This window comes from Myotis davidii, unplaced genomic scaffold (genome assembly GCF_000327345.1).
Source record: "Myotis davidii unplaced genomic scaffold, ASM32734v1 scaffold551, whole genome shotgun sequence".
Taxonomy (NCBI): Eukaryota; Metazoa; Chordata; class Mammalia; order Chiroptera; family Vespertilionidae; genus Myotis; species Myotis davidii.
This window is the reverse complement of record NW_006283788.1, coordinates 1,312,678-1,325,867: the sequence shown is the minus strand read 5'-3', so window position 1 is coordinate 1,325,867 and position 13,190 is coordinate 1,312,678. Positions and strand designations below refer to the sequence as shown.

Here is a 13,190-nt window from a genome sequence, read left to right as displayed (position 1 = left end):
GGGGGGGTGCAAGTCACACATGATTGCTCACTGTGGGCACAACACAGAGCAAACTGAGAAAGTCGGTATCTGGGAGGTTCCTGGGATTGCTGTAACACACACTGGGTAGCTTGAATGCCAGGGATTTATTATCTCCCGTGTTGTGGAGACCAGAAATCCAAGATGAAGGTGTCACAGGGCTGGTTCCTTCCGGGACTAGGAGAGGGTCTGTCCCATTTTCTCCTGGCTCCTGGTGACTTAATGGCAATTCTCGGTGTCCCTCAGCTTGTGGACACTCGCCTTCATTACTGACTCCTCCTGTGTGTGTGTCGATTCCCCTGTCCCTATCAGGACACAGGGCCCACCCTGCCCACTGTGACCTCATCTTAAGTTCTATCTGCTAAGTCCCTGTTTCCAAATAAGTTCATGTGAGGTTCCAGGTGGATGTCCATGGTGAGGACACTCAACCCAGTAGAGCAGGGGTCCTCAAACTTTTTAAACAGGGCCAGTTCACTGTCCCTCAGACCGTTGGAGGGCCGGACTATAGTTTAAAAAAAAAACTATGAACAAATTCCTATGCACACTGCACATACCTTATTTTGAAGTAAAAAAACAAAACGGGAACAAATACAGTATTTGTATTTGCATGTGGCCCACGGGCCGTAGTGTGAGGACCCCTGCAGTAGAGTATCCATTAATAAGTGGCTGTTTGAATAAGTTATGATTATTTTGCCACCGAAAAAACAAAGTTAGATGAGTGTTCTTTGTGCCACTCCATATGCAAGGGGAGAGAAAAAGATGGGAAACAGGGCAGCAAGTGTCCACATTTCTGTACGAGTAGGGACACAGGCCTGTGCTGCCCGTTCCTGGAAGAAATGGGGTGGCAGCCCAGGTGCAGGCGGTGGCTGGGGTGGAGGCACACTCACTGTGTGTTACACTGGAGCATTTTAACCACATTTTACAGACCATGTGCATTTTGCAGTTTAGAAATCTTAGTTTCAAAAGGGCGGGGTACCCCAGGCGACCTTGAAATGGCCCTTTGGGTGGCAAGTCCGGTCCGCCAGGTTTCTGAGACCGATGTTCCTGAACCTACCAGGCTCGTTCCACCTTTGACGAGACCCTGTGTTTCTAGTTTTGATGCTCCTGTCAAATCTGCTGGAGGGAGAACTAGCCGGGCTCTGCAGGCAGCGATGACAGTGTTCTGTCAGTGGCCCTGCTGAGGCCTCCTGGGCCGCCAGGCCAGGCTCACTCCCCGGGGATTTTCCAGGAGCAGCTCACTAGGTGAGCACGCCCATCTCTGTCCCTCGAGCAGTGGTGCTATGAGGATGCGTTCCAGAAGGAACAGCCATGTGAGGGTTATGCTTAAGCAAGTTTCCCTGCAGCTTCACATGAACAGCATTGGTGGTTTTCTGCCTTTTTTAAAAATTGATTTCAGAGAGGAAGGTGGCGGGGAGGGGGAGAAAGAAACATCAACTTGTTGTTCCACTTATTTATACATTCTTAGTTCTTGTGTGTGCCCTGATCAGGGATCAAACCCGAAATCTGGCATATGGGGACAGTGCTTTAACCAGCTGTGCTCCCTGGTCAGGGCTCTGCTTTTTACTTTTAATGGCACCTCATTAAGGTTTGATTTCTGCCCTCAGCATATTTCCACTAACCTCTGCACTGCAGCCCTTTGTTCCTTAAACCATCCTCCGCCGCCCCAGAGCAGTTGCACCTGTTACTTCCTTCACCGGGAGTGGTCTCCCTCCTCCTCCTCTCCTTCCCCCACCTACTTTCTCAGTTTGCTTGTGTTCTCAACCTAAACAGGCTCTGGCACCAGAGATGCCCTCTGGAATAGGCACAAATGAATCGCTACATAGTTTATCCTTTAAATGGAAGCTTGTCCTCACTCCCAGTCGTCCCTGATGACTGGGTGGGCACTCCCCCCACATGTTCTCTCTCGGCCACTCACTCAGCTGAGACCACGTCTTCCTGGTGTGCCTATGGACCAAGGGACTTCCTGGAGGCTGGACAAGGACTTAGGACCAGAGGAGTGGCCACAGCTTTTATATCCTCACTCCCTGGTGTCCCTTGGGGGAGAGGCAAGAAAAGGTGAAAGGTTAAGTGAGGGTTCTGGGGCGGATGTGGCAGAGAGGAGGGGGCCTCTCCTGCCAGCCTGGACGGGAGGTCCAGTGCTGAGGACACATGGCCAAGTGGAGCTGGAGGAAGGCCCTCTGTGGTGTGGACTGGGCCTTTGCACCCTCCATGTCACATGTGGCAGTGAGGGTAGAAGACCCATTCTAAAGATGGGCAAGCTGTGGCCCAGGGAGGGGCAGGGGACAGCCACGGGCTTAGCCTCTGCCCCCTACCTCTACCCTTAGTGATGACTACCTGTCCCTGGAGGGGCCCCGCTGGACACCAGCCATCAAGCAGGCAGTGCGTTGGAAGTATACACCCATGGGACGTGACTCCGCTGGCCAGACATGGTACACCGGCCTAACCAACTCGGACCCCCGTGAGGCCTGGTACACGCTCCCACGGGCCCTGGACAGCCCCTACCGGGAGGCTTATGCCCACTGGCATGGATGCCACAGCCACCGGAAGCACAGCATGCCCTCAGGTGCGTGCCTGGCCACCCACCTTGACCCTAGCCAGTCTCAAGGGCCAAAGATGACCTTCTCTCCCACTCTCCCTGCAGCCCAAACCCAGCGCCTCCAGGAGACTGCCTGGTATGACCCCATCATGCCCGCTCAGTACAGAGCCCCCAGCACGCGGTGGGGGACCATGCTATGGAAAGACAGACCCATCAGGGGCAAGGAATATGGTGAGGCTGGCATCACGGGGGCCAGGGGAGGGGGTAAAACCGCCTGGGTCCAGGAAACTGGAACCAGGAGTGACGTGGGTCCTGTCCCACAGTGGTCAACAGGCACCAATACGGGGTGGAGCCGCTGGGGCGGGTGTCGGACTACGTACCCTACCTGTCGGCAATGCAGCGTCCGCTCTACACAACCCAGAACTACCGGCAGTGGGACCTGGAACCCTATTGCCCATCCACTGGCCAGCGGTCCCCACCCATCTACATGCCCACTGTCTGATAAAGACCGTCCCCTGTGGGGGCCCTGCGCCTCTCCTCAGGTGTCTGTCTACATCTGGGGACTGGGGCGCCGGTCGGCCAGGTGAAGGGAGTTACTAGCCAAGACCCCAGTGACAGAGTAGGGACCCTACTGCCCTCCCCGTCCTGGGCCCAGAAGACAGCGGAGGTCAGTCCTTCCCGCGAGCAGCTCTTTATTCACTGCCAGCAGCGCCCTGGAGACCCCAGCTAGACCAGGGGTGAGGGGAGCTGAGTTCAGGGCAGTCCCATGCAACATAGCAAGGGCACCCCAAGTCTATGAGGACCCATGAGCTTCCGATACCAGAGGGCCTAGCTATGTGTCTCGCCCCGGTGGAGATGAGCCAGTGGGGTCCAGCCCCTCTTGTCCTTACCCACCATCCCTGCAGCCAGGCAAGGGGAAGGCGGGCACCTGAGGAGCAGGGCGTGAAATGTGCAGGTGCAGCTCATTTGCATAGGGCAGGAGGCCATATGGGAATCCAGGCTTGAGCTCCAGGGACTCCTGCAAGAGAGGGGGGTTTAGTGAGCACGGGGCCTGCCCCAGTCCTCCCACCCATGACCAGGTTGGGAATGGAGGGGAGTGTCTACAACTCACAACTCCGCAGGCGGATGGGCCAGATGAGGAGACTGCAGAGAGAGAGGGTGGCGGCCACACCTACGCCGCCCGTCACAGCCACCATCACCCAGTGGTAGAAGCCTACGCAGGCCCTGCAGCAGAGCTCCGAGCTGGGGAAGGGGGAGGACAGAGCAGGTGAGCAGACATTTGTGGGGACTCTCGAGCGTGAGCCTCACTCCACCCACCTCAGCTTCGGGCCAGAACCCGGGGGTCGCCCTTGACCACCTTTCCTCCTCCGACATGACCCTTCAGCCAGTACTACCAGCTGTGCCTTCAAAGTCTATCGCAGCTCTTTCCACTGCTCCCCTTCCTCTCCCTCCACCTGCACCAGCCCATCATCACCCACCTGGACCAGTGGCTGTTTCTGCCAAGGCTCCAGCCCTCACCTTCCACAGACTGTCCTTCTGAAGGCAGCCACAAGAGGGCGCCTGTAAGCACCTGAGTCAGGCCTCCCCTCTACCCCATCCTTCCAGGTCTCCCAAACTCCCTTGGGGTGAAAGCCCAAGCCCTCCACAAGGCTCTACATGACTTGCGCAAACCTCTCCCCACTCTCTCTCCCCTTCACTCACTCCGCTCCAGCTACATGGGCCTCCATTGTGTTGTTCCAACAAACCAGGCCTGGTCCTGCTCCAGGGCCTTTGCACTGGCTATTCCTTCCCATTTGCCTAGAACTCTGATACCCCCCAGGTCTCAAGACAATGTCACCTCCTCAAGGAAGTCCTCCCTGACCTGCACCGGTCAGGCCTCCGTATGTGGTGTCCCTCATCCCCCTGGCCACTGGTCTGGATCACATTTATTCCTGTGATTAACATGGCTTGTATTACCCCCAACTCCATGACGACAAAGGACCAGGCTAGTTCTGGTTCCCAGATCCTGGGCTTCTATAAGGCGAGAACTCAGTGGTCTAGAATCATCCAGGACTGAAATCCCAGGCTCCGAGGATCTGAGTGACACAGAGCCCGGCTTCCCTGTAGCACTGCCCACTCACATTCCCCCAATGCCCTAGACCTGGAGCAGTACCGGGCACACACTTAATGCGCCTTTGCTACATGAACTACAAATGAGTCACACTCACGAGCAGGGGTACAGGCTCTGGATGACCATGACTGCCAGCCCGTTGGCTACCTTATCCGAGAAGCTCATGGCGCCGTACACGAAGGCTCCACTGTGCTGGGAGGACACAGGCAGGGAGGTTAACACCCTTGGCCTGGGCCCGAGCCCTGGGCCCCAACCCCCACCCAGCCCTGCCCACCAGCCCTACCGTGTGGGGGCCGATGAGGTCAGCTGTCATGGCCAGCGACGTGACAAGGATGGTGGCACAGCCCATGCCCAGCAGCACAGCTGCTGCATAGACAGCTACACCCAGCCTATCTGCCAATGCCACCCAGGCCGCAAAGGCCAGGATCACCAGAAGGCCCACGAAGTAAGTCATCTGCAGGAGAGACCAGCATCAGACCCCCTCACTGTGCAGCTCCTACCCTGGCGCTTGCCCTCTCTGGTCTTCAATCCACCACCACCTAGTCCCTAACCCCAGAAGTGAGGGTGTCAAGCTGGACCATCCCTAAGGAGCCCCCAGCTCTGACCTCACCCAGGAGCTGACAGTCTAGGGACAGGTGGCTATTTACATCTTAAGTGCAAATCAATTAATATTAAATAAAATGGCCCAGCCAGCATGGCTCAATGGTTGAGCATTGACCTATGAACTAGGAGGTCACGGTATGATTCCTGATCAGGGCACATGCCTGGGTTATGGGCTCAATCCCCAGTGCAGTAGGTGAGGAGGCAGCCAGTCAATGACTCATCATTGATGTTTCTCTCTCTCCCTCTCTGAAATCAAAAATACATTTTAAAAATTTTTAATAAAACATTCAGTTCTTCCATCATGCCTGCCACATTTCAAGTACTCCATAGCCACCCTGACTAGCACATGGTCAGCACAGAAATTTCTAGAGCTCTGCAGCCCCAAGACCAGGGGTCCTCAAACTGCAGCCCGCCGAAAACATTTATACGGCCCGCCGGGTGTTTTTGCCACCGCTGCCTGTTGCTTAGTAGCCGACTAGTTTTTTTTTTAAAACTATAGTCCGGCCCTCCAACAGTCTGAGGGACAGTGAACTGGCCCCCCTGTTTAAAAGGTTTGAGGACCCCTGCCCAAGACACTCAGAAGCCAGGATTCTAGAACATGGATCTGCGACACGGCAGCTACAAGGTGTAGAAGCTGAGGTATGCAATTACCTGGGTTCTGTGCATCTGCGTTATGAGGGTCCTTGTCTATGCGTGCCCCCCTGCCCCCCACCAACCCACACACTCACATTCCTCCCGATCCACTTGTTGATCGGGTTCATGAGGAAGGAGGAGAAGAAACCGCTGAGATACATCACCAGTGGGATGGTGGCGATGAACTTCTGTTGGGGCAGAGTGGACATGGGCGTGTCAGGTGGGCCTCCTTGGGCTCAGGACCCACCCCACAGCCCTGGCCCGCCCTCCCCAGCTCACCTTGGGCAGGTTGAGGGAGTAGGTGAGGTACATGGCCATGTACGTCTGGGACAGGTTCACGATGAGCCTCGTGCTCATGTACAGGAAGCCCACCTATGGGCAAACAGAGGGGCTGGTTCAGGATCAGACAGGGCCCTTCTCCACTTCCACCAGCAGGGGACACTCAGGGCCTAGCTGCAGGGACACCTGACCCACTATTAGGGACCATAGCTGGTCAGGGGGAGAAGAGAGCAGTAATTGATTAGCAATGTCTGCCCTGCTGTGAAATGGAAAATCTGTTTGCTCATCTACTGGCCATCCTGCCTGCAGCCCCAGAGTAAGGGCCAGGTGGGAGACAGGCATCCACTCCAGCCAGCTCTGCCCCATCACATACCTGGTAAAAGGCCGGCTGCCGCAGCCAGTGTTTCCAGAGCAGCAAGGGCCGGGCCGTGGTGGGGGCCAACAGGGGGCTGTGCTCATCCGGCTCCTCCACCAGCTGCTTGCGCCCCTCCCTGGTGCCCAGGTGGAACAGCAGTGAGAAGATGGCACCGATGCCCACCACCAAGAGGGAGAGGTTCTGAGGATCCGCAGAAAAGGCATCAGCAGTGGCTCTCATGGCCCAGGCCCAAGTTCAGGGCCTGGGGGAGGTCCCATCCCGCCAGCAGCATCCTTGGCTCCCACCCCGGCCCCAGCTCACCCGAAATACTGGCACATCTTGGACCCCCAGCTGGTCACTGACATCCGGGGTGGGCCCCGTATTTGCAGAGGCCTGCAGGTGGAGCAGGAGCCAGGCAGCACCATAGACAGTGATATTGGCCACCACAGTGAAGGCGTACCTGGTGGGGACAGGCGAGGCCTCAGCACGGCAGCCCAGGAAACCACAGGGCCACTTCCTCTCCAGGCAGCCACACAGTGAGAGCTGCCTGTGGTGTCTGGGGAACCTCCGGGTGACAGATAATTTCAGCCACCAAACCTTGGGTGGCCCCAGGGAAGCCCCTGCTGGCCCCAGCTTACCCAGCCTCATGTCCGATGATTTACAACTCTGACCCTCAACCACCACAACAAGGGGCTGGGATGCAGAGACTCAGCAAAGTAGGGTCCAGTCAAGTCTGAGAAGCCAAGATGCTCAGAGGCCAGGATTCTGGAATTCTTGGTACCAAGATCCTGGGCTTGAGCAGGGCAAGGTCTAGGATCATCTGGGTCTGCCCCTGCCTGCAGCCCCGGCGTGATATCCCTTCAGGGGCTGGAAAGGTCAGGGGAGGAGCAACCTCTGAGTCTCACCAGGACTCAGTTTCTCTTTCTAAAAGTAAGAACAGCCCTCGCTGGTTTGGCTCAATGATAGAGCGTCGGCCTGTGGACTGAGGAGTCCCGGGTTCGATTCCAGCCAAGGGCACACGCCTGAGTTGCGGGCTCGATCCCTGTGGGGGGTGTGCAGGAGGCAGCCGATCAATGATACTCTCTCATCATTGATGTTTCTATCTCTCTCCCTTCCTCTCTGAAATCAATAAAAATGTCAATAAATAAATGTAAGAACAATACCCAGAGGTCACAGTGAAGATGACAGCGTTGGAAATAAAGCACTTGCAGGTAGAAGTGCACCAGAGCTTGGCCTGGCGTAGCCTGAACCCTAACATCTGGGGCCTTCAGGGGCCGGGGCATTGAGCAACCCGTGTCGTTAGTGCTTGCAGCCCTCAGCCATAATGGGGAACTCAAAGACGGGTGGGGAGCAGACCAAACTGGGACCAAACAGGCTGAGTTGGAAGCAGGCAGGACCCTCAACAAAGATGCTACAAAATAGCAAGAGTAACATGCACTCACCGGGGGCCAACTGTCAGCTGGGCTCTTTGAGCTCCAGCAACACTGGCGACCCTCACATGCCCTCTCCCTTCGGGCTGGAACTGCCACCTCCTTTTTCTTCATGTGCATGTCCCAGAGGCACTTTGGTCTGGCCTTGGGCACATGACAACCTGGGTGTGTGGTTAAGATTAAAGAAGAGGACCGTGTGAAGGGCCCAGAACTGTGCCTGGCATACAGCAAGCACGCCCCAAATGCTCCCATGATCAGCAGATCCAGAACAGCCTCCTTTAGCACCTCAAGCCAGTGCGGGGTAAGCCGGGCACCAACTGGGGGTCGGCAGGGTTCTCAGAGGCTCTGGAGGCTCCCACGCCCGGGCCCTGCCCGCCTCCTCCTCCCCTTGGGGATGGGACCTCTGAATGTGATGGGACAGCACACCCATATTTAGGCAACTTCTGTGCTACCGGTGCAGGGATTTTTCAGGTGTAATTACAGACTATCCTGGGTGGGCCTGGCCTTCTCAGGTGATTTTTAGAAAAAGGGCTTAAGCCATCCCTGAGATCTGACTCCCTGCTGGTGTCAAAGAATCAGTAAGCACCATGAGCTCTCCGTCTGTAAGAAATTGAATTCTGGCCCTGGCTGGGGCGACTCAGTTGGTTGGGCATCATCCCGTGCACTGGAAGGTTGCCAGTTCGATTCCTAGTTAGGGCACATGCCTGGGTTGTGGGCTTGATCCCCAGTAGGTGGCATGCATGATAGGCAGCCTATCATTGTTTCTCTCTCACATCAATGTGTCTCCCTCTCCCTTCCCCTCTCTCTCTCTAAAAATCAATTTTTAAAAAAGAAAAAAAATTCAGCCCTAGCTGGTTTGGCTCAGTGGATAGAGCGCTGGCCTGCAGACTGAAGGGTTCCAGGTTCGATTCCGGTCAAGGGCATATGCCCAGGTTTCTGGCTCGATTGCCCAGTAGGGGGCATGCAGGAGGCAGCCAATCAAGGTTCTCTCTCATCATTGATGTTTCTCTCTCTCTCCCTCTCCCTCCCTCTCTGAAATCAATAAAAACGTTTTTTTGGTTTTTTTGTTTGTTTGTTTTTTGCGCAGCCTGTAGGTGGTGTAAGGCTGGAGCCCCCTCAGGCTGGCGCTGGGCCCCGGGCCCCTGTACTGCGTCTCCGTCTGGCTGGGGGTGCAGAGAGCGTCTGTGTGCGGAAGGCAAGCCCTGTGCAGCTGGAGCTCGTAGCTTTGGATGATGCCATTGGGGAAGAGGGGGACTCCACAGGAAGGAGGCTGTCCTGGAGGCCCGTGCCTGGATGTGGGGGGAGGCCACCCCGGTGGGCGGAGTTTTAAAAAAGAAAAAGAAAATTCATTCTGCCACCAACTACATGAGCAGGATAGAGGGACCCCAAGTCTCAGATGAGACCAGCTCTAGCCTCAAGACTGACATTGAAGCAGAAAACCCCACTGAGACAGCCTCTTAACCCGTAGAAACCATGACATGATAAACACATGCTGTTTGAAGCTGCTGGGCGCTCATTTGTTATACAAGCAGCTGCAGGTGACTGGTTACTGTGTTACAGACGTATCAGCTGGGCTGAGAGTCCCCGAGGGTGTGACCGGTCCTCACCTGCTGTGCATGTGCCCTCCCAACCCTGCCCTGCCGGGGTAGTACCTGAGAGCTGTGAGCTCCACCTTCTCGTGGTCATTGGTGACGAGCTCGGGGATGAGGCTGAGGTGGGCAATCTGTGTAGCGGCCCAGCCAAACTGGAAGATGACAATGAAGGGCCCGTAGTAGAGGAGGGCGGCCCACTCAGGTGTGGATGCCCCACAGCCCAGGCAGGGGCTGAAGATGAAAGGGAAGGAGAGCAGAACGCAGATGGTGCCTGTGGATGGGCAGAGTAGGGGGTCATACGCCGGACCTTCCCACAGCGGCCCAGGGCTCCCTGGGGTGTGACCGGGTGGGAACAAAACAGAGACACAGAAAAGGCTAGAGACCCTCCCAAAGTCACGCAGTGTGGTGTATGGGATCAGCAGCCCAGAGCACCTCAGGCTTACGGCCCCTGTGACAAATGGGTAAACTGAAGCAGATAGATCTGGGGTTCCCTAGAAGTCACACAGCCAAACGGGTGGGGGGTGGGCAGGCCTCCACCCACCCGTCCAATGGAGACACAGAACAGGCTGGCATGGCCCTGAGGTTACACACCGTAACATGAGTGGCAGGACCAGGACGTGTGGCCAGGTAATAAGAGGGAGGAAGAACAGGGCCTCCCCGTGGCAGTCCAGGACTCCCGGGGGCTGCCCCTGATGAAGCACAGAGACCCTGAGATCACACAGCAGGTTGAAAGGCTGCTGTGGGGTCCCCTGGAAAACCACCCACTACAGACACACCACTTACACCCACAACTTCCCGTTCCCGGGAGCGAGCCTTTTCCTCCCCAGTTCCTACCAAGGATCCTGGGGGCCACCAGGAGTCAGGAGGTCAGGTGAGGCTGGACCCTGCCCTAGCTCATAAGGGGACCTGTCCCTGACAAACATTCCAATATCTCAGAACAAGCCCAAGTCCTCCCCAAGGCCCTGCACAACCTGCCCCCGTCCCCTCCCTGCCCCTTTCCTCACTCTACTCTAGCCACACAGGGCTCTTCCAACATGCCAGGCACAGTCCTGCCTCAGGACCTTTGCACATGCTGTGCCCTCTGCCTGGAATGCTCTCTTTCCATCCCTCGGGACTCAACTCAAATGCCACCTCCTCAAAGAAGCCCTCCCTGACCAGCTCAGTCACTGACAGTCCCCTTGCCACTTCAATAGGATCTACTCTGGACCCTGCTTTCTTTTCCTCTCACCCCTCAGCACACACAGAAATTCTTATGTCTGTCTGTCTGTCTGCTTGTTTCCTGTTTGCCTACCCCACCAGACTGTGGGTCCTGTTGGGATGGGTCCCAGGTCTATCAAAGTCACTTTCCTCCCATCCCTGAGCCTGGAAGGAGTCTGGCAGCTGGACTTCCTTACTCCCCCAGGCTCCGGAGGTGACCTCATCCCCAGACCCTGGCTCGCCCCCGCAGCTCTAGGATCAGGAAATGAAACCAAAACCAGCTTGGTTCTTTCTCTGGAATTGGGAGGGGCATGCTGGGCAAATGCAGGCCAAGCACCAACTGAAGACGCTGGTCAAGAATGTGCAGCCCTGGGTGGACTCTATCCTGCTGCTGCCCAGGCCAGTTAACCATTGTTGGAGGGAGGCTGCCTGGCTGGGGGACCTTGGGCATGTGACTGCTCTCGGGGCCTCAGTGTTCGGAACATGGAAATACCTCCTGAGGTCGATGTGAGAATTGAGAGTTAATGTGTGAAAGTGGCTACTACTCTGAGCTACTCCCCACCTCAGCGGCCTCAAAACCATGATATTTCACACCTTCACACAAGCTCTTCCAACTACTTGGAATGTACCCCCACAACCGGCACATAAACACACTTTCATTCATCCTCCAAAACCCCAAAGGCAATTTCCTGTCTTTCTCAGAGCTCTGCTTCTTTCTTATCAAGCCCGGTCCATTCGCCTGCCAGCCTGGAGCTCACAGGAGTATCCATGTCTAGCTTCGGTGGCCTCTCTAGGCGAGAGGGCAGCTGGGAGGGCTTGTTAAGGGAACCCACAGACTCAGGGGCAAATAGAGAAGTGGGCACTTGCTGGGGTGACCGTCACTCTAGTCACCTTATCAGGCATTTTGAGGGGCTACCCTGGCTTCCTCTCTCCACAGATCCTCCACCTAAAGATGGGCATGAAGGGGTGCAGGTAGAGACTTGGGTATCTGGTTGGGGCACTCAACCCCCAGGCCTGTTTTGCATAAACACAAACCGTTCAGTTCTTATTTACAAAAGTGCCCTCAGCACCCCTACCACCCACCTCTGCGGGGGAAAATCAGCTTCTTCCTGGGGTCAGGTGGGACCCTCACTGAGTGTCCAGCCGTCTAAAGTGGCCCAACAACAGCCCGGGCAAGCTCAGACCTGACAAACCTGAAATCCACCCCCAGGATGTGGCCACTCGAAGCAAGCCACCCTCAGACCATTTGGAGATCTGTTGCACCTTGCAAAAACGTCACTCAAAAGGGCCCAGGGTAAATGTCTCACCCTTCATCATCCCGCCTGCCTTCTAAAAAGCTGCCACCCAGAATTCCAGAGTTCCCCGAGTGGCAGGATTCCCGGTCCTGCCTCCTGAAATGCCTGGAGGGCCCCCAATGCCAGGCTGTGGTGGGCACTAGTGCCAGGGAAAGTGGCCAGGGCTAATCTCCAAGCTCAAGGGCTGGGCGGGCAGAGGAGGGCGCACGGACACAGGCTTATCATCCGTGCGCACAGGGCAGGGCGCCCCAGCCCCCTGGGACCTGCTGCTTACCCTCCCCAACAGCCCTCTAGGCAGGCAAAGGCCCCCAGCCAGAGGGCGAGCCCACAACCTGTCCAGCAGACCCCATCCCGTTAGTCAGGTACAGACCCCTGACCCTTCTGTCTCACCCGCCCCCAACTCAACTCTCAGCTGCCAGGGCAGCTCCCCCCAAATGCCCCAGCGCCGTGTTGCCCACATTGGGGAGGCACAGACAGAGAGCACTGGAGAAACGGACAGCCAGGCAGAGGGGGCTTTAGTCTGACCCCCACTTGGACCAAGCTGTCCTGGTGGTCACCCTGATAGAGAGATGGGGAGGTCAAGCCAGACAAGCCAGACTGACAGACCCAACCCGAAGATGGTTCAGGGAGCCCCAGGGGTCAGACTAAGAGAAGCCACCAGGAGGTCACACCAACTGAGTCGGATGAAGGGGCTTGGCAGGTCAGACAGCAGCCTTAGGCAGACAGAGGGAGAAGACTCAGGGCCTGGGGCAGAGACAGAAGGCTCAGGTCATGTGACAGACAACGGGGAGGGCAGACTGACAGACCCAACCCGAAGATGGTTCAGGGAGCCCCAGGGGTCAGACTAAGAGAAGCCACCAGGAGGTCACACCAACTGAGTCGGATGAAGGGGCTTGGCAGGTCAGACAGCAGCCTTAGGCAGACAGAGGGAGAAGGCTCAGGGCCTGGGGCAGAGACAGAAGGCTCAGGTCATGTGACAGACAACGGGGGGGGGGGGGGGCAGGTTCAGGCCAAGGGACAGAGAGACAGAAGGGGGGCCGGGAGTTCAGCAGAGGGGTTGGCTCAGGCACTGGGGCAGACACAGAGGGGAAGATCTGGCCACTGGGGGCACTGGGCAGGCAGGTGAATGGGAGCGGCTGGGC

General features: G+C 56.7%; 2 protein-coding genes and 1 long non-coding RNA gene across 4 annotated transcripts in view; 1 reads left to right on the top strand and 2 right to left on the bottom strand.

The window, feature by feature from the left end:
- LOC102769741 (chromosome unknown open reading frame, human C19orf71) overlaps positions 1-3,143 on the top strand; it is a 3,805-nt gene extending 662 nt beyond the window's left edge. The window contains exons 2-4 of one of the 2 annotated variants that reach the window (XM_006754075.2): positions 2,343-2,581; positions 2,660-2,785; positions 2,878-3,143. In XM_006754075.2, coding sequence (XP_006754138.1) covers positions 2,343-2,581; positions 2,660-2,785; positions 2,878-3,056 — 544 coding nt within the window. In that variant the 3' untranslated portion in view covers positions 3,057-3,143. Of the gene's footprint in view, positions 1-2,342; positions 2,786-2,877 lie in introns of both variants that reach the window. The other variant, XM_015567284.1, reaches the window with a different exon arrangement.
- LOC107183950 lies at positions 906-2,429 on the bottom strand. The gene is made up of 2 exons (XR_001514766.1): positions 1,934-2,429; positions 906-1,388 (listed from the first exon to the last, which is right to left on the bottom strand). It is a non-coding gene; the product is annotated as an uncharacterized LOC107183950 (long non-coding RNA).
- An 89-nt stretch (positions 3,144-3,232) lies between the features above and the next one.
- Positions 3,233-13,190, bottom strand: part of MFSD12 (major facilitator superfamily domain containing 12) — a 10,972-nt gene continuing 1,014 nt past the window's right edge. The window contains exons 2-12 of the mRNA XM_006754118.2: positions 12,724-12,761; positions 10,340-10,398; positions 9,617-10,047; positions 6,856-6,994; positions 6,553-6,735; positions 6,180-6,272; positions 5,996-6,088; positions 4,948-5,118; positions 4,762-4,856; positions 3,666-3,796; positions 3,233-3,572 (exon numbers count right to left, since the gene is read on the bottom strand). Of these exons, the coding sequence (XP_006754181.1) occupies positions 3,571-3,572; positions 3,666-3,796; positions 4,762-4,856; positions 4,948-5,118; positions 5,996-6,088; positions 6,180-6,272; positions 6,553-6,735; positions 6,856-6,994; positions 9,617-10,047; positions 10,340-10,398; positions 12,724-12,761 (1,435 nt within the window). The 3' untranslated portion in view covers positions 3,233-3,570. The remainder of the gene's footprint in view (positions 3,573-3,665; positions 3,797-4,761; positions 4,857-4,947; positions 5,119-5,995; positions 6,089-6,179; positions 6,273-6,552; positions 6,736-6,855; positions 6,995-9,616; positions 10,048-10,339; positions 10,399-12,723; positions 12,762-13,190) is intronic.